The sequence below is a fragment of the Salvelinus alpinus genome, chromosome 35 (genome assembly GCF_045679555.1).
Source record: "Salvelinus alpinus chromosome 35, SLU_Salpinus.1, whole genome shotgun sequence".
NCBI classification, from domain to species: domain Eukaryota; kingdom Metazoa; phylum Chordata; class Actinopteri; order Salmoniformes; family Salmonidae; genus Salvelinus; species Salvelinus alpinus.
The window spans coordinates 19293476-19312838 of NC_092120.1; the positions used below are offsets into that span (position 1 = coordinate 19293476).

General features: G+C 42.9%; 1 protein-coding gene across 1 annotated transcript; it reads right to left on the bottom strand.

The window, feature by feature from the left end:
* Positions 1-510: 510 nt before the first annotated feature.
* LOC139564299 (prolyl 3-hydroxylase 3-like) lies at positions 511-18888 on the bottom strand. Its single transcript, XM_071383704.1, has 16 exons — positions 18442-18888; positions 17942-18126; positions 17351-17509; positions 16615-16807; positions 16047-16178; positions 15656-15798; positions 12124-12213; positions 11931-11983; positions 11739-11818; positions 11396-11523; positions 5203-5298; positions 4939-5089; positions 4383-4500; positions 2441-2516; positions 1966-2106; positions 511-1142 (listed from the first exon to the last, which is right to left on the bottom strand). The coding sequence occupies exons 1-16, from the start codon at positions 18752-18754 to the stop codon at positions 969-971; spliced, it is 2232 nt and encodes a 743-aa protein (XP_071239805.1). The 5' UTR covers positions 18755-18888; the 3' UTR covers positions 511-968.
* Positions 18889-19363: the final 475 nt, after the last annotated feature.

Here is a 19363-nt window from a genome sequence, read left to right on the forward strand (position 1 = left end):
AAATGTACAGCATTTCGCTCACTCAGACAACAAAACATTTGCAAAGGTGGCCCAATTAGCGGGAGGGCAACTTCTTGTCGAGCGCTGGTGCTCAAGTTCAAAACGGCAGTCAGTCAAAACCCATACAGCGCTGTGACGCGCAGAGCCAGAGCTCTATCGTCATGGATAGCATGTTACTGTACAGCCACTACGTTCTAAATCTGCCTTTTTCAACCCGCAAAAGGGTATGGGTGTAAAGGGTTAAACAGGTCATGCAGGAGGTTTGGAGTTGACCTTTTAACCTTCTACAGGGTTGTGTATGAGAGCTTTTGTGGATGTCTCTACCTCATGTGGATGTCTCTATGTCATGTTTTTAATGTGCATGTGTGTAATGTATGGCATTGACCCAATAAAGGGGATTTCAAAATACCTCTTTCAGACAGAGGGAAGACGCCACTTCAGAAGCACCTCAGCTATGGCTTTTCTTCTATATCTGCAACAAGGGCTTTTTCATTCTCACTCCCTCTCCACCATTTTGAATAACTTTTATTCAATTCCTTTTACTTTTCTCCAGCAGGTATGTAACAGTTATTACATAGCAAACACTAAGGCATACACTGTAACACAAATGGACTGATTGTCAATTGTCAACGGAGGGGGTGGAAAGACACACAATCACACAACACAGTCTCAAAGAGAGACTGAAGGAGCAAGAGAGAGCGAGAAAGATGGACAAAAATACCTTCTTTCATAAATGGTCTCACAGACAGAGAGAGAGAGACAGAGAGAGAGGAAAAGAAGTGAAAGTGAAAGAGCGTGGGTAGGGATTGAAAAGCCTGGTGTAAAAATAGAGAAGAGTTTATGGTCTTTTGGGAGAGGGGACTGGTGGCTGGACCGGGACGGTCCACCAAGTAGGACGGGGAGGTGAACAGGACTACCCCGCTGTTCAGCGTGGGTGGTTCAGTCTTTAAATCCATCACAGCAGCTCATCACAGCTCGTCCTTTCCCCCCGTCACCCTGCCCCTCCCTCTACTCCTCGACGACTGGCTTCCGCTTCTACCACTCCGAGCAGGGGTGCCCTCTCTTCCCTCCTCTTTTACTTCTCCTCCTTTCGTCACACTCTGTCCATCCGCAGCCCACAGGGCCTCAGCCTCCTCCCTCTCCTGCATGAGGCACAGAAGGTACAATAATGTGAGGTAAAGTGAGGTTGAATGGACCGTATTCACACCACAGCCGTGATCAGACAAAATCCAGGCTAGCGGGGTAGGAAGCAGAAGTGCTCCTTTAAAATCTAGGGAAAATTGTGCTGGAACTTTCCTCAAGTTCAACCTTAAAATTATAGATCATTAATAAACCGACCAACGGTAAAATAAAAAAGTGCCTATTGTCACATGTTATTTGACTACCAACCCTAGCTGATGTTGACTTATTCTTCAAAAGCGCTATCTAAACAAAAAGTTAATTAGCATAGGGAAAATAGCTTTAAAATTGTCAGCGCTAGATGTGAAAAATGAGAAAGAAACAACCATTACATTTGCATGTATGTTCTGTTTGTTTGTCTGCAGCTGATCTTGTTGCTATGTACAGTACATTGCTATGAACAATAACCTTGCAGTCACTTTTGTAACTTCACCGCTTGTGGTAGAAGTTCACCTTAACCACTGATCTAGGATCAGCTTCGCCTACCTAACCATTAATACAGTACAATACATTTATTTTAAAAAATGGTTAGGGGCAACACTAACCAATTTCAACTTCATTTCCCTACCAAGATGGCCGCCAGCCAACATTACCATCTAGCGAGCAGTCGGTCCTCCCTTTTTTTAACTCTATCCCTTTTTTTTTTTAACTCTATAGCATTATAGCGTTAGCCTGGTCCCAGATCTGTTTGTGCTGTCTTGCCAACTCCTATGGTTATTGTCATGCCAAACATATCTGATCTGGGCCAGGCTTATATAGAGCAACCAATCCAATAACAGTTCTCACCATATCCCTGTGGTGCTTCTCCTTGGTGAACCAGAGGGCCAGTGCACACCTGCGGCCTGCGGTCACCGCGGTCACACCATGGGGGTTGACAGGACCGGAGGAGAACCCCACCAGTCGACCACAGGCGGGTTTCACCCGGGCCTACAGAAAGAAAGAGAGAGCATCAGAAAGGGTAGCCTCTATAAGGGCCATGCTAGAACAGATAGAAGAGGCAATATCATCAGAACTTACTAAGTACACACAACACAAACTATTTGTTCTTAATTTAGCGTTAGGGCAAATATTAGGTGTACAGTTACTGAACGGGTTAAGGTTCGAATTGCATACGTTAGAAAGCTGTGCTTCCATCCTTTCTAGCATGGCCAGATAGTGATGACCGGGTCACGGTGTGGCCGGCGGGGCATAGGTCAAAGTTCATGTGAAGATCAGCCAGTGTAAAGTGTTCTACTTGAGTTTTAAATGTCAAGTGACTTACTGTGACAGTCTTGGCATCCCTGTCTGTGAAGAAGAACTCCCCACCGTCAAAGTCATCGTTCAGATAGAGCACAGCGCTGGAATGGAATCAGACATGGTCTTAGTCGGCATTTAACAACAAGTCTAGTCAAAGTTGTCAGTTGCCATCTGTATTGCTTAGTCAACAAACGTAGTGGTGCTATATAACACACTGCCAGAGGCACATCACATTATTTCCTCACACCCTCCTGCCTGAAATCACAGAGGAACTCTGGAGCTCTGTCAGAGTAACCATCGGGTTCTTGGTCACCTCCCTGACCAAGGCCCTTCTCCCCCGATTGTTCAATTTGGACAGGCGGCCAGCTCTAGGATGAGTCTTGCTGGTTCCAAACGTATTCTATTTAAGAATGATGGAGGCCACTGTGTTCTTGGGGACCTTCAATGCTTCAAAAATGTTTTGGTACCCTTCCCCAGATCTGTGCCTCGACACAATCCAATTCCTTCAACCTCATGGCTTGGTTTTTGCTGACATGCACTGTCAACTGTGGGACCTTATCTAGACAGGTGTGTGCCTTTCCAAATCATGTCCAATCAATTGAATTTAGTGTTGTAGAAACATCTCAAGGATGATCAATGGAAACAGGATGCACCTGAGCTCAATTTCAAGTCTCTTTGTGTCTGAATACTTATGTAAATAAGGTATTTAAAAAAAATATATATATATAATAAATATATATATATATATATATATATATATGAGAAAAACATGTTTTTCTTAAATCAATTTAAGAATAAGACTTTAACGTAACAAAATGTGGAAGGGAAAGGGGTCTGAATACTTTCCGAATGCACTGTATTTACTTATAGCGTACTCAAGCAGTCAAAAGTGTAGTATTTGGTCCCATATTCCTAGCACGCAATGACTTCGTCAACCTTGTGACTTGTGACAAACTTGTTGGATGCAATTTGTTTTGGTTGTGTTTCGGATTATATTTCGCCCAATAGGAACTGAAAGGTGAATAATGTATCGTGTCATTTTGGAGTCAATTGCATTGTAAATAAATATAGAAGATGTTTCTGAACAGTTCTACATTAATGTGGATGCTACCAAGATTACGGACAATCATGAATGAATCATGAATAATGATGTTCATAACCCCACAATCATGAATATAGATCATACCCCCACAAAAATGCTAACCTCCCCTATTATATGTAATGGTGAGAGGTTAGCATGTTTTGTTGTTAGCCTCTGAACGTCATCTCACTCATAATTATTCATGATTCATGAATGATTTTTCTTAAATCTTGCCATTATCAGGATTAATTAAAGTTTTCAGAAACATCTTATCTACTCACTTAGAAGAAAATAAAACTCCAATCACCATTAAGTTACTATTGTGCAAAACATAACACAATCAAAACAAACTGCAAATGCATCCGACGAGTTTGTAAAGTCACATGTTTGATGTAGTCATTGTGTGCAAGAAATATGGGACCAAATACTAAACTTTTGACTACTCTGATAGGCTGTAAGTGAATTTCTCCAAATATTTATGACTTCTTCACACTGGGGGGACAAAATACATAAAGTGCTTTCATTTGTAAATGGCAAAACAGATATGTATGAAAATACCCTCAAATAAACAGTTACATTCTGTACTGTCGCCTCATATGAAACAATTGATCTCAAATCCAAACTGCTGGAGTATAGAGCCAAATGTACCATTTTAGCTTCACTGTCCAAATACATACACATGGGAGTGTATGTGGTATTGTATAGCTCAACTACCAAGTCTTGTTTGTGTGTTTTTTTTTTACGTGTAATTACATGTCTGTGCATGCACAGTGCAGACATCTGCATGCTCCTGTGTGTGTGCATGTGTTTTGCCAGTCTGCGTGTGTATGTTTGTGCGTCCTGCCAGCTTGTGCGTGTGGGTGCGCATGTATGAGTGTGTGTGTACCTCAGGTCTCTGTGTGTAAAGGCAGGTGGTTCTCTCCAGCACTGTCTGGTCTCAGGTTCCAGTAGACAGTTGTCCACATGAACAGGGTGAGACAGGTCCAGTCTCCCCTCCTGGTCCCCTGGACAGAACACACAACACAAGAGGGCCATGTTCATTAGGCACCAAATGGAAGAAAATGGACTGAAATAGGGAGGGACTACCTGGAGTTGTTCAATAAGAAACACTCATTTTAGTTTTCCGTTGCAAAACGTTTAAGACTGTTTCCCATTGTGTGCCCTAATGAACACGACCCAGGTAACACAACAGGTGACATAACACAAAGCAGATAAGACACCTGATACAAGTCAGGGGTTAGCTATTGGGTTACACTATAAATGGGAAAAGCGTGACGAAATCTAGAGGCCTTAACCCTATTTGAATAGTAAAGCTTTGCGCCATTTTGCATTCAGACCCACAAATGTAATACATAATGGAATCAACAGAACAGATGGAAATGAACATGAAATATGAAGACATCATTCCAAGAAATAGAGGGCATTGCTTGAGTGGACCATACCTGTGATGGCACTACGGCACACTAGATGTGTGTAGGAGAAATGGAGTCCTGAGGGGCTCCTGAAGTAGGAGTGCAAGAGGGTTCTCACCCTCTCCCCCATCTCATGCAGCAGCTTAGCGTCTGATTGGTTCACCATGCCGTCCTGAACCAACTGCAGACCAGAAAAGTGTTCAACTGTTCATTAGCTATGTGGCCATGTGAGACAGAGAGAGATCGACAGACAGACAGACGGATAGACTTAATCTCGAGATGCATCGTTTTCACCTTGACAGCTCTGAGGACAGTCAGGCCCTCAAACTTCTCATGGGGTGTGTGTGGGGACCGTCGCCCCCGGTAACCGTCCCCAGCGGACGCAGCTGCCTGTCAGAGACAACATAGGAAGTCATCATGGAGGATATGAGCTTACAGCCCTGTTGGAATACTTCTGCTATTGCTGAATTCCAAATCCACCCCTGGCTCATATCCCTAAGAACCATAAAGATCAGGGCCTGAATTCATAAAGTGTATATACACTACCGCTCAAAAGTTTAAGGTCACTTAGAAATGTCCTTGTTTCTGAAAGAAAAGCTAATTTTTTGCCCATTAAAATAACATCAAATTGACCAGAAATACAGTGTAGACATTTAATGTTGTAAATGACTATTGTAGCTGGAAATGGCTGATTCTTGATGGAATATCTACATAGGCGTACAGAGGCCCACTACCAGCAACCATCACTCCTGTGTTCCAATGGCACATTGTGTTAGCTAATCCAAGTTTATCATTTTAAAAGGCTAATTGATCAGTAGAAAACCCTTTTGCAATTATGTTAGCACAGCTGAAAACTGTTGTTCTAATTAAAGAAGCAATAAAACTAGCCTTCATTAGACAAGTTGAGTATCTGGAGTATCAGCATTTGTGGGTTCGATTACAGGCTCAAAATGGCCAGAGACAAAGACCTTTCTTCTGAAACTCGTCAGTCTATTCTTGTTCTGAGAAATGAAGGCTATTCCATGTGAGAAATTGCCAAGAAACTGAAGATCTCATACAATGCTGTGTACTACTCCCTTCACAGAACAGCGCAAACTGGCTCTAACCAGAATAGAAAGAGGAGTGGGAGACCCCGGTGCACAACTGAGCAAGAGGACAAGTATATCAGAGTGTCTAGTTTGAGAAACAGATGCCTCACAAGTCCTCAACTGGCAGCTTCTTAACGTCAACAGTGAAGAGGCAACTCCAGGATGCTGGTCTTCTAGGCAGAGTTACTCTGTCCAGTATCCGTGTTCTTTTGCCCATCTTAATATTTTATTTTTATTGGCCAGTCTGAGATATGGCTTTTTCTTTGCAACTCTGCCTAGAAGGCCAGCATCCTGGAGTCACCTCTTCACTGTTGAAGTTGAGACTGGTGTTTTGCGGGTACTATTTAATAAAGCTGCCAGTTGAGGACAATAACAATGTCTACACTGTATTTCTGATCAATTTGATGTTATTTTAAATGGACAAAAAAATTGCTTTTCTTTTAAAAACAAGGAAAATTCTAAGTGACCTTAAACTTTTGAACAGTAGTGTTTATATTATATTACAGTACCAGTCAAAAGTTTGGACACACCTACTCATTCAAGTTTTTTTTTGTTTTTTTTACTATTTTCTACATTGTAGAATAGTGAAGACATCAAAACTATTAAATAATACATATGGAATCATGTAGTAACCAAAACATGAGATTTTTCAAAGTAGCCACCCTTTGCACACTCTTGGCATTCTCTCAACCAGCTTCATGAGGAATTATTTTCCAACAGTCTTGAAGGAGTTCCCACATATGGTGAGCACTTGTTGGCTAATTTCCTTCACTCTGCATTCCAACTCATCCCAAACCATCTCATTGGGTTGAGGTCGGGTGATTGTGGAGGCCAGGTCATCTGATGCAGTACTCCATCACTCTACTTCTTGGTCAAATAGCCCTTACACAGCCTGGAGGTGTGTTTTGGGTCATTGTCCTGTTGAAAAACAAATGATAGTCCCACTAAGCGCAAACCAGATGGGATGACGTATCGCTGCAGAATGCTGTGGTAGCCATGCTGGTTGATTGTGCTTTGAATTCTAAATAAATCACTGACAGTGTCACCAGCAAAGCACCCACACACCATCACACCTCCTCCATGCTTCACGGTGGGAACCACACATGCGGAGATCATCTGTTCACCTACTCTGCGTCTCACAAAGACACAGGGTTTGAACCAAAAATCTCACATTTGGACTCAAGACCAAAGGACAGATTTCCACCGGTCTAATGTCCATTCCCAGTGTTTCTTGGCCCGAGCAAGTCTCTTCTTCTAATTGGTGTCCTTTAGTAGTGGTTTCTTTGCAGCAAATCGACCATGAAGGACTGATTCACGCAGTCTCCTCTGAACAGTTGATGTTGAAATGTGTCTGTTACTTGAACTCTGTGAAGCATTTATTTGGGCTGCAATTTCTGAGGCTGGTAACTCTAATGAACTTATCCTCTGCAGCAGATGTTACTCTGGGTCTTCCTTTCCTGTGGCGGTACTCATGAGAGCCAGTTTCATCATAGCGCTTGATGGTTTTTGCGACTGCACTTGAAGAAACGTTCAAAGTTCTTGAAATTTTCCGTATTGATTGACCTTCATGTCTTAAAGTAATAATGGACTGTCGTTTCTCTTTGCTTATTTGAGCTGTTTTTGCCATAATATGGACTTGGTCTTTTACCAAATAGGGCAATCTTCTGTATATCACCACTACCTTGTCACAACACAACTTATTGGTCCAAACACATTAAGGAAAGAAATTCCACAAATTAACTTTTAACAAGGCACACCTGTTAATTGAAATGCATTCCAGGTGACTACCCCATGAAACTGGTTGAGAGAATGCCAAGAGTTTGGAAAGCTGTCATCAAGGCAAATGGTTGCTACTTTGAAGAATCTCAAACATATTTTAATTTGTTTACACTTTTTTTGGTTTTGATTCCATATGTGTTATTTCATAGTTTTGATGTCTTCAATATTATTCTACAATGTAAAAATAGTAAAAAAATAAAGAAAAACCCTGGAATGAGTAGGTGTGTCCAAACGTTTTACTATATGTATATGTACAGTTGAAGTATGAAGTTTACATACACTTATGTTGGAGTCATTAAAACTCGTTTTTCAACCGCTCCACAAATGTCTAGTTAACAAACTATAGTTTTGGCAATTCGGTTAGGACATCTACTTTGTGCATGACACAAGTAATTTTCCCATCAATTGTTTACAGATAGATTATTTCACTTATAATTCACTGTATCACAATTACAGTGGGTCAGAAGTTTACATACACTAAGTTGACTGTGCCTTTAAACAACTTGGAAAATTACAGATAATTATGTCATGGCTTTACAAACTTCTGATAGGCTAATTGACATCATTTGAGTCAATTGGAGGTGTACCTGTGGATGTATTTCAAGGCCTACCTTCAAACTCAGTGCCTCTTTGCTTGATATCGTGGGAAAATCAAAAGAAATCAGCCAAGACCTCAGAAAAAAAAATTGTAGACCTACACAAGTCTGGTTCATCCTTGGGAGCAATTTCCAAACTCCTGAAGGTACCATGTTCATCTGTACAAACTAGTACAAAATAGTACACAAGTATAAACACCATGGGACCACGCAGCATTCATACCGCTCAGGAAGGAGACGCGTTCTGTCTTCTAGGGATGAACGTACTTTGGTGTGAACAGTGAAAATCAATCCCAGAACAACAGCAAAGGACCTTGTGAAGATGCTGGAGGAAACAGGTACAAAAGTATCTACAGTGGGGAGAACAAGTATTTGATACACTGCCGATTTTGCAGGTTTTCCTACTTACAAAGCATGTAGAGGTCTGTAATTTTTATCATAGGTACACTTCAACTATGAGAGACGGAATCTAAAACAAAAATCCAGAAAATCACATTGTATGATTTTTAAATAATTAATTTGCATTTTATTGCATGACATAAGTATTTGATACATCAGAAAAGCAGAACTTAATATTTGGTACAGAAACCTTTGTTTGCAATTACAGAGATCATACGTTTCCTGTAGTTCTTGACTAGGTTTGCACACACTGCAGCAGGGATTTTGGCCCACTCCTCCCTACAGATCTTCTCCAGATCCTTCAGGTTTCGGGGCTGTCGCTGGGCAATACGGACTTTCAGCTCCCTCCAAAGATATTCTATTGGGTTCAGGTCTGGAGACTGGCTAGGCCACTCCAGGACCTTGAGATGCTTCTTACGGAGCCACTCCTTAGTTGCCATGGCTGTGTGCTTCGTGTCGTTGTCATGCTGGAAGACCCAGCCACGACCCATCTTCAATGCTCTTACTGAGGGAAGGAGGTTGTTGGCCAAGATCTCGCGATACATGGCCCCATCCATCCTCCCCTCAATACGGTGCAGTCGTCCTGTCCCCTTTGCAGAAAAGCATCCCCAAAGAATGATGTTTCCACCTCCATGCTTCACGGTTGGGATGGTGTTCTTGGGGTTGTACTCATACTTCTTCTTCCTCCAAACATGGCGAGTGGAGTTAGACCAAAAAGCTCTATTTTTGTCTCATCAGACCACATGACCTTCTCCCATTCCTCCTCTGGATCATCCAGATGGTCATTGGCAAACTTCAGACAGGCCTGGACATGCACTGGCTTGAGCAGGGGGACCTTGCGTGCGCTGCAGGGTTTTAATCCATGACGGCGTAGTGTGTTACTAATGGTTTTCTTTGAGACTGTGGTCCCAGCTCTCTTCAGGTCATTGACCAGGTCCTGCCGTGTAGTTCTGGGCTGATCCCTCACCTTCCTCATGATCATTGATGCCCCACGAGGTGAAATCTTGCTTGGAGCCCCAGACCGAGGGTGATTGACCGTCATCTTGAACTTCTTCCATTTTCTAATAATTGTGCCAACAGTTGTTTCCTTCTCACCAAGCTGCTTGCCTATTGTCCTGTAGCCCATCCCAGCCTTGTGCAGGTCTACAATTTTATCCCTGATGTCCTTACACAGCTCTCTGGTCTTGGCCATTGTGGAGAGGTTGGAATCTGTTTGATTGAGTGTGTGGACAGGTGTCTTTTATACAGGTAACGAGTTCAAACAGGTGCAGTTAATACAGGTAATGAGTGGAGAACAGGAGGGCTTCTTAAAGAAAAACTAACAGGTCTGTGAGAGCCGGAATTCTTACTGGTTGGTAGGTGATCAAATACTTATGTCATGCAATAAAATGCAAATTAATTATTTAAAAATCATACAATGTGATTTTCTGGATTTTTGTTTTAGATTCCGTCTCTCACAGTTGAAGTGTACCTATGATAAAAATTACAGACCTCTACATGCTTTGTAAGTAGGAAAACCTGCAAAATCGGCAGTGTATCAAATACTTGTTCTCCCCACTGTATATCCACAGTCAAACGTGTCCTATATCGACATAACCTGAAAGGCCGCTCAGCAAGGAAGAAGCCACTGCTCCAAAACTGCCATAAAAAAGCCAGACTATGGTTTGCAACTGCACATGGGGACAAAGATCATACTTTTTGGAGAAATGTCCTCTGGTCTGATGAAACAAAAATAACACTGTTTGGCCATAATGATCATCGTTATGTTTGGAGGAAAAAGGGGGAGGCTTGCAAGTCGAACAACACCATCCCAACCGTGAAGCACGGGGGTGGCAGCATCATGTTGTGGGGGTTGCTATGCTGTAGGAGGGACTGGTGCCCTTCACAAAATAGATGGCATCATGAGGTGGGAAAATTATGTGGATATATTGAAGCAACATCTTAAGACATCAGTCAGGAAGTTAAAGCTTGGTCGCAAATGGGTCTTCCAAATGTACAATGACCCCAAGCATACTTCCAAAGTTGTGGCAAAATGGCTTAAAGACAACAAAGTCAAGGTATTGGAGTGGCCATCGCAAAGCCCTGACCTCAATCCTATAGAAAATTTGTGGGCAGAACTGAAAAAGCATGTGCGAGCAAGGAGGCCTACAAACCTGACTCAGTTACACCAGCTCTGTCAGGAGGAATGAGCCAAAATTCACCCAACTTATAGTGAGAGGCTTGTGGAAGGCTACCCGAAACGTTTGACCCAAGTTAAACAATGTAAAGGCAATGCTACCAAATACCAATTGAGTGTATGTAAACTTCTGATCCACTGGGAATGTGATGAACAAAAAATAAAAGCTGAAATAAATCTTTCTCTCTACTATTATTCTGACATTTCACATTTTTAAAATAAAGTGTTGATCCTAACTGACCTAAGACAGGGAATTTCTACTAGGATTAAATGTCAGGAATTGTGAAAAACTGAGTTTAAATGGCCATTGATAGGCTTGGTGTGATTTTCACTATATTGCAGTTTCAGCTATTATTTCCCATCCAATGGGAAACACCAAAAGGGACAGGGCTCATTAAAGGGGAGTCTGAGGGAGTCTTGTTTTCTGAGCAAATAATATGCAAGCTTACGTTCGCTAGGCGCAGTACTGTGTTGCATTCCTTCTGATCTAGAACTCCGTCCAGCACGACGCGATTAGTTCCATTTAAAGAATTGTCGTCCATGCTGATGGTGACACCAACCTGAGGAACAGGACCCCCTGGGGGATGGAACAGAACGGAGGTATGAGTGAGACACAGGAAGAGGGTCCACACACACACACACACACACACACGCAAACACACATTTAAATCAAATAGACATTTATCAGATTATTGTTTCCCAATCCCGAGACCCGAGCCAATTATGTTTTTTGTCATTACCAATCCATCAATGTGTGCTTGTAACATGCCAAACACTAATGTTTATCCTTACCTGCGTAGAACCCACTATCGTCCATCTCCAACTCTTTCTCTCCCGCCTTCAATTTCTCATTCAGCACTTCCTTTTCTGCTCTGGAAATCAGAAAGGAAATGGCTTTCAACCGCCCAATAGCACTTCAAAGCCCTTTCTCTCCACACTCCTGTCCTCTTTTGCAGTAACTTCCTCCTTCACTTTTCCTCTTACCTCCATGTGTCTCTCAGCAACTCAGGAACAACCTCCTCTGGAGTCCAGAGATCCTATATGGGAGGATTGTTCAGTTTGAAAGTAAATGTGAGTGACCAAATCAGATCCATATATAGCCTAGATATACAGTAGCTACTTTATGGCTCCGAGCCAAACCAGATCCAGCGATAATCAATAAACAACTTTATCATACCGGGTCGGTGAAATTGAAGTTGAGGTTTTCCATTCCGAAGTAGAGTAGCTTTTTCTCCTGCAGTGAGCGGCTCACATACCTGGCTATCTCCTGAGAATATAAAGACAGAGACCGAGGCTAAGACGCACCTTAGAGGCTGCTGCCCGATGTACATAGACATGGAATCAATGGTCACTTTAATAAATATATATTTTATCAATATATATATATTTTATCAATATATATATATATATATATATATATATACAGTGGGGAGAACAAGTATTTGATACACTGCCGATTTTGCAGGTTTTCCTACTTACAAAGCATGTAGAGGTCTGTAATTTTTATCATAGGTACACTTCAACTGTGAGAGACGGAATCTAAAACAAAAATCCAGAAAATCACATTGTATGATTTTTAAGTAATTAATTTGCATTTTATTGCATGACATAAGTATTTGATACATCAGAAAAGCAGAACTTAATATTTGGTACAGAAACCTTTGTTTGCAATTACAAAGATCATACGTTTCCTGTAGTTATTGACCAGGTTTGCACACACTGCAGCAGGGATTTTGGCCCACTCCTCCATACATACCTTCTCCAGATCCTTCAGGTTTCGGGGCTGTCGGTGGGCAATACGGACGTTCAGCTCCCTCCAAAGATTTTCTATTGGGTTCAGGTCTGGAGACTGGCTAGGCCACTCCAGGACCTTGAGATGCTTCTTACGGAGCCACTCCTTAGTTGACCTGGCTGTGTGTTTCGGGTCGTTGTCATGCTGGAAGATCCAGCCACGACCCATCTTCAATGCTCTTACTGAGGGAAGGAGGTTTTTGGCCAAGATCTCGCGATACATGGCCCCATCCATCCTCCCCTCAATACGGTGCAGTCGTCCTGTCCCCTTTGCAGAAAAGCATCCCCAAAGAATTATGTTTCCACCTCCATGCTTCACGGTTGGGAGGGTGTTCTTGGGGTTGTACTCAACCTTCTTCTTCCTCCAAACACGGCGAGTGGAGTTTAGACCAAAAAGCTCTATTTTTGTCTCATCAGACCACATGACCTTCTCCCATTCCTCCTCTGGATCATCCAGATGGTCATTGGCAAACTTCAGACGGGCCTGGACATGCGCTGGCTTGAGCAGGGGGACCTTGCGTGCGCTGCAGGATTTCAATCCATGACAGCGTAGTGTGTTACTAATGGTTTTCTTTGAGACTGTGGTCCCAGCTCTCTTCAGGTCATTGACCAGGTCCTGCCGTGTAGTTCTGGGCTGATCCCTCACCTTCCTTATGATCATTGATGCCCCACGAGGTGAGATCTTGCATGGAGCCCCAGACCGAGGGTGATTGACAGTCATCTTGAACATCTTCCATTTTCTATATATATATATATATACAGTGGGGAGAACAAGTATTTGATACACTGCCGATTTTGCAGGTTTTCCTACTTACAAAGCATGTAGAGGTCTGTAATTTTTATCATAGGTACACTTCAACTGTGAGAGACGGAATCTAAAACAAAAATCCAGAAAATCACATTGTATGATTTTTAAGTAATTAATTTGCATTTTATTGCATGACATAAGTATTTGAACACCTACCAACCAGTAAGAATTCCGGCTCTCACAGACCTGTTCGTTTTTCTTTAAGAAGCCCTCCTGTTCTCCACTCATTACCTGTATTAACTGCACCTGTTTGAACTCGTTACCTGTATAAAAGACACCTGTCCACACACTCAATCAAACAGACTCCAACCTCTCCACAATGGCCAAGACCAGAGAGCTGTGTAAGGACATCAGGGATCAAATTGTAGACCTGCACAAGGCTGGGATGGGCTACAGGACAATAGGCAAGCAGCTTGGTGAGAAGGCAACAACTGTTGGCGCAATTATTAGAAAATGGAAGAAGTTCAAGATGACGGTCAATCACCCTCGGTCTGGGGCTCCATGCAAGATCTCACCTCGTGGGGCATCAATGATCATGAGGAAGGTGAGGGATCAGCCCAGAACTACACGGCAGGACCTGGTCAATGACCTGAAGAGAGCTGGGACCACAGTCTCAAAGAAAACCAATAGTAACACACTACGCCGTCATGGATTAAAATCCTGCAGTGCACGCAAGGTCCCTCTGCTCAAGCCAGCGCATGTCCAGGACCGTCTGAAGTTTGCCAATGACCATCTGGATTATCCAGAGGAGGAATGGGAGAAGGTCATGTGGTCTGATGAGACAAAAATTGAGTTTTTTGGTCTAAACTCCACTCGCCGTGTTTGGAGGAAGAAGAAGGATGAGTACAACCCCAAGAACACCATCCCAACCGTGAAGCATGGAGGTGGAAACATCATTCTTTGGGGATGCTTTTCTGCAAAGGGGACAGGACGACTGCACCGTATTGAGGGGAGGATGGATGGGGCCATGTATCGCGAGATCTTGGCCAACAACCTCCTTCCCTAAGTAAGAGCATTGAAGATGGGTCATGGCTGGGTCTTCCAGCATGACAACGACCCGAAACACACAGCCAGGGCAACTAAGGAGTGGCTCCGTAAGAAGCATCTCAAGGTCCCGGAGTGGCCTAGCCAGTCTCCAGACCTGAACCCAATAGAAAATCTTTGGAGGGAGCTGAAAGTCCGTATTGCCCAGCGACAGCCCCGAAACCTGAAGGATCTGGAGAAGGTCTGTATGGAGGAGGAGTGGGCCAAAATCCCTGCTGCAGTGTGTACAAACCTGGTCAAGAACTACAGGAAACGTATGATCTCTGTAATTGCAAACAAAGGTTTCTGTACCAAATATTAAGTTCTGCTTTTCTGATGTATCAAATACTTATGTCATGCAATAAAATGCTAATTAATTACTTAAAAATCATACAATGTGATTTTCTGGATTTTTGTTTTAGATTCCGTCTCTCACAGTTGAAGTGTACCTATGATAAAAATTACAGACCTCTATATGCTTTGTAAGTAGGAAAACCTGCAAAATCGGCAGTGTATCAAATACTTGTTCTCCCCACTGTATATATGTCCCTACACCTGCAATAACATAATGTTTACATACTGTTTTACTCATTTCATATGTATATACTCTATTCTACTGTATTCTAGTCAATGCCACTCCAACATTGCTCGTCCTAATTTTAGATATTTCTTAATTCCATTCTTTTACTTTTCGATTTGTGTGTATTGTTGTGAATTGTTAAATACTACTGCACTGTTGGAGCTAGGACCTAAAGTATGTCCCTACACCCGCAATAACATCTGCTAAATATGTGTATGCGACCAATATATATACATATATACATATATACACACATATACATATACACATATATATACACATATATATATACACAGACATATATATACACATATACATACATATATATACACATTTTAATTTAATTAAAAGAGTGATGCCTACGGAGAAAACCAATATACTGGTCTTCACAGTAGAGTAAGATACAATAATGTATCTATCAAATTTGAGGAGTGTCGTTTATAAAATGAAACCTCCCTAGTGGGCCAGGCTAGGGGTTGTTGATTTTAGGCTGAGCACCATTAGTACCTGGGAGGGCTTTGTCCCATGTGCCTCAGTGTCACCCCCCAGTGTCTCTGTGTAGAGCTCCAGGTTACTGAGGGAGTCTTTGTCTGAGGGGTAGAACAGGAGGAGAGACCGCAGAGAACGCACCGCTCCTCCTAGATCGCCCGCTGCGGGAAATATGTGAGAGAGAGAGAGAGAGAGAGAGAGGGAGGGAGATGAGCTTTGATTGTTCACTAGATATGTCAACTCCTGTATGAAACACCAGAGCCTTTTTGAAATAATACATTTATTTCAGGTGCCATAGTCAGGCCAGTATCATCAGCTGCAGTAGAAGCAGAGTTACCATCATAATTGTCGTTCGCGTCATCATGTGGTCATTACTGTAACTTCAGATATGACCGTTCCCCTGTCTAACCTTTGAACTGTGCGATGTGTAGATGCTCCAACTGTGTGGGTAGGAAGTCCTCCTGGGCTGAAATCCTTCCGGGTCGCGTCGCCACCTGAGTCACACAGGCCTGCTGGCAGGACAGGAGGGAGAGGGAGAGTGCTGGAGAACAGGAGATAAAAATCACACGATAAGTAGAAGTAAAAATTAGAAAAGTAGAGAATAGCATAAGAATAAAATAGTAGGACAACTATCCTATACATGTCAAACTAATTACAATCTTTTCTTTGTTTTGGACCAAACAAAATATGCACTGCGTGACATTTTCAGCCTACTAGCAATGAATGAGCTATAGCCCTGCATAGACAACCAGCTTCATGAACACAAACATGTTTTTCCTGTGACCTGTGTGGTCCAGTGGTTAGTGCCACATGTGCAACCCAGCTTCCAATGCCCGCATGGGTTCAAATCCGACCCATGCCCTTCTGACTCACAATCTTTCTTACTTTTTCTGTCCTCGTCACTGTCCTATCTCAATAAGGATATATAAAACCCTTAAAAATATAAATTTTTAAACAAACAAACATGTTTTTCTCACCTGCAGCCTTCTCAAACACCCCGTCCATTCCGTCCTCTCCTCTGTTCTCAGGGAGCCGCTGTGAGGCGACCTCACACTGCGCCCTGCACTCATCAGTCTGTCTCAGTGTCTCGTTCACACAATCCACCCATTTCTCCACGGCGTGCGTCCAATCAGAGGAGGCCTCAGAGGTGAGGGCGGAGTCGTACAGGGCCTGTGGTTAATAGAGGAATGGAGGTTGGGGGTAAGAGGAGGGAGGAATGTTAGCTGGAAAGGTTGGCTATAATTGGTAAACATCAAGAACAGAGTGCGATGGAGAGGAGTCGTCGATGGCCTATACTCCCAATGGGCTTGGTAAGTATGGAAAGCATGAAGACTAGCTGGAGACAAGCAAAACAAAGCAGTGAAATTAACTGCATTTTCTTTTTTACTGTTAGGCTTTAGCGATATCAAAAGTCCAGTGAAGTCCACATGACGTATTCTCATTTATAGTACACTCCATTAGTAACATGTTATCAGGAATGCTGTGGGTGCATGCAGAGGTTACTGTGTGAGCCCAAAAGGCTTTTACGATTGGTTAGGTACTTAAGGTGAAGCACACAGAGAGGAATTTGAACCCTCAGGCCACATGTGGGAATCAAAGAATATTTCTTACAACAAATAATACTTATACTTATTTATGCATCCAATCTACCATTTATTTGACAATTTCTCAGACGCACACAACCCTCCTCCTCTCCCACTCTTTTTCTATTACCCAGTGTTTCTCTGTCTCCATCTCTCTATCCTGGAATGCGTCCTCTGTTACTCCCTCCATCCGTCTATACTTCTCAATGTTGTTCCTCATCTCCAGGTGACTGGGGTTGGCCACGAAGAACGTGTGGGCTGCTGACGCCGCCTTCTGTACTTTCCCGAGCTGAGGAAGAAGAGAAGGGAGGAGAGAAAGTTGATAGAGAACGAGGTAAAAGATGAAGAGAGGGAGGAAGAGCAGAAGGCAGGGGAGGAGGGGAAAAGAGAGTGAGAACGAGGTAGAAGACGTAGAGGAGGAGGAGGAGGAGAAAGAGGGGAGGAGGAGGTAGACGATGAAGAATAAAAGTTAAAAGTCCAGATGACCTAGAATGCACGAAGACCACAGCTGTAGTTGTAGGATATTGTCGCTACAGTATGTAGTAAAGTGAGCTGGCACATTACATCATATAGGCCTTATACCAGAGTAACTAACGACCAGTGGAATAACCTATGTAATTGCTTTAACATGCAATTAGCACTTCAGAGCTATAATTCAACTGTCAGCCACGCATATGCACAGGAACATAATGAAACAGCAGGTGAGTATGGTAACAGTTACCTTCCAGTAGACCACCTGCAGGAAGTTATAGGGGTTCCGGGTGCTAAACTCGTACTCGATGTCGGCAGACACGGGAAGCTGTCCTGCGGGAGTGACAGCCCGTCCCAAACAGAACCGCACACACTCAGCCCGCTGCTGGACCCAGTCCACTGCCCATAGGTCCCACACATTCCCTTTCTCTGTGTCTGAGGACACACACACACACACACACACACACACACACACACACACACACACACACAGCAGAGATGCTACATTACTGGAATGTACCATACCAGGACTGTCTTGCACTAATGACCATAAATAGGGTCATCACTGACTCCTGGGAGATAATCTAGGGCCTAATGCAATCTGTGAATGTAAGTGGCAAACAGAAATGTGTGATTTAATATATTTCATGCATGCACAGAGTGCACACACAGGTGGAGACCGAGAGACATACTCTTTCTCACACTTACCCTATGAACCGAACACATACAACACAGTAAACACACACATACCCAGTTTTGGGAGCCTGTCATGTCCCGCTGGCACACATTCTTTATGGCACTGCCGTCGGGTCCGAAATAGAGCCTCCCGGGTTGACATCGACTTTTCGAGCAGCTCCGCAGCTTTCTCCCACTCCTCGCTAAAGTATGCACGGACCCCGGTATAATACAAAACATCGTAAGAGGTTATGAGTCCGGACGCAGATCCTGCAGAAGCCCCGATGCCTGCAACAGGAGATGTCAAATAGAAGAACGAGAAAAGAGAGTGAATAAAAGAGATGTGCAGCGCCACGTAGACAGAGTTGTGATTTGCGCAAAGCGCCATGGTACGCCGTAGTTATTTTTGAGAAGGAGAAGGAGAGGGGGAGGGACAGGGCCAGAGGAAAGTAGAGAAAGGCAGGAAAGACGTGGATGGTAGTGATGAGGGGAGGAGAAGTAGTGGGATGGGTGGAGAAAAGGAAAGAGTCAGTACACTTGAAAGTAGATTTATTGACACAGTAAATAACAGTGTTTGGAAGCACTAAAATAATGCTAAAATAATATTGTAGTCTAGCTTAGTGTACTTGCCTACAGTCTGTACACACTCATTCATAACACTGTATAGGCTACACAAAAAACATTGTTTCCATTCTTCATAGTGGCCTATTTTTTTCATAGCAGAATTTCTTAAATCGAACTATTTAGGCTATATAGGCCTACTTTAGCAACGTCCCACTCACCAAACATAAATTATGGCAGGTCTGAACATGCAACATGTAAAATATTTACCCTGTTTGACTACAAAGTAATGTGTTCATCAGCATTAAAGGTGGCAGCTGATATGACACATCCAATCCTGTATCTTTTTCCACAATTTCATTGACATATTTGGGGTTTGTGTGAAGTTCTCTTTCCACCCACGCGGTGGCAGTAGATCATTTGGTGCTTTAAAAAA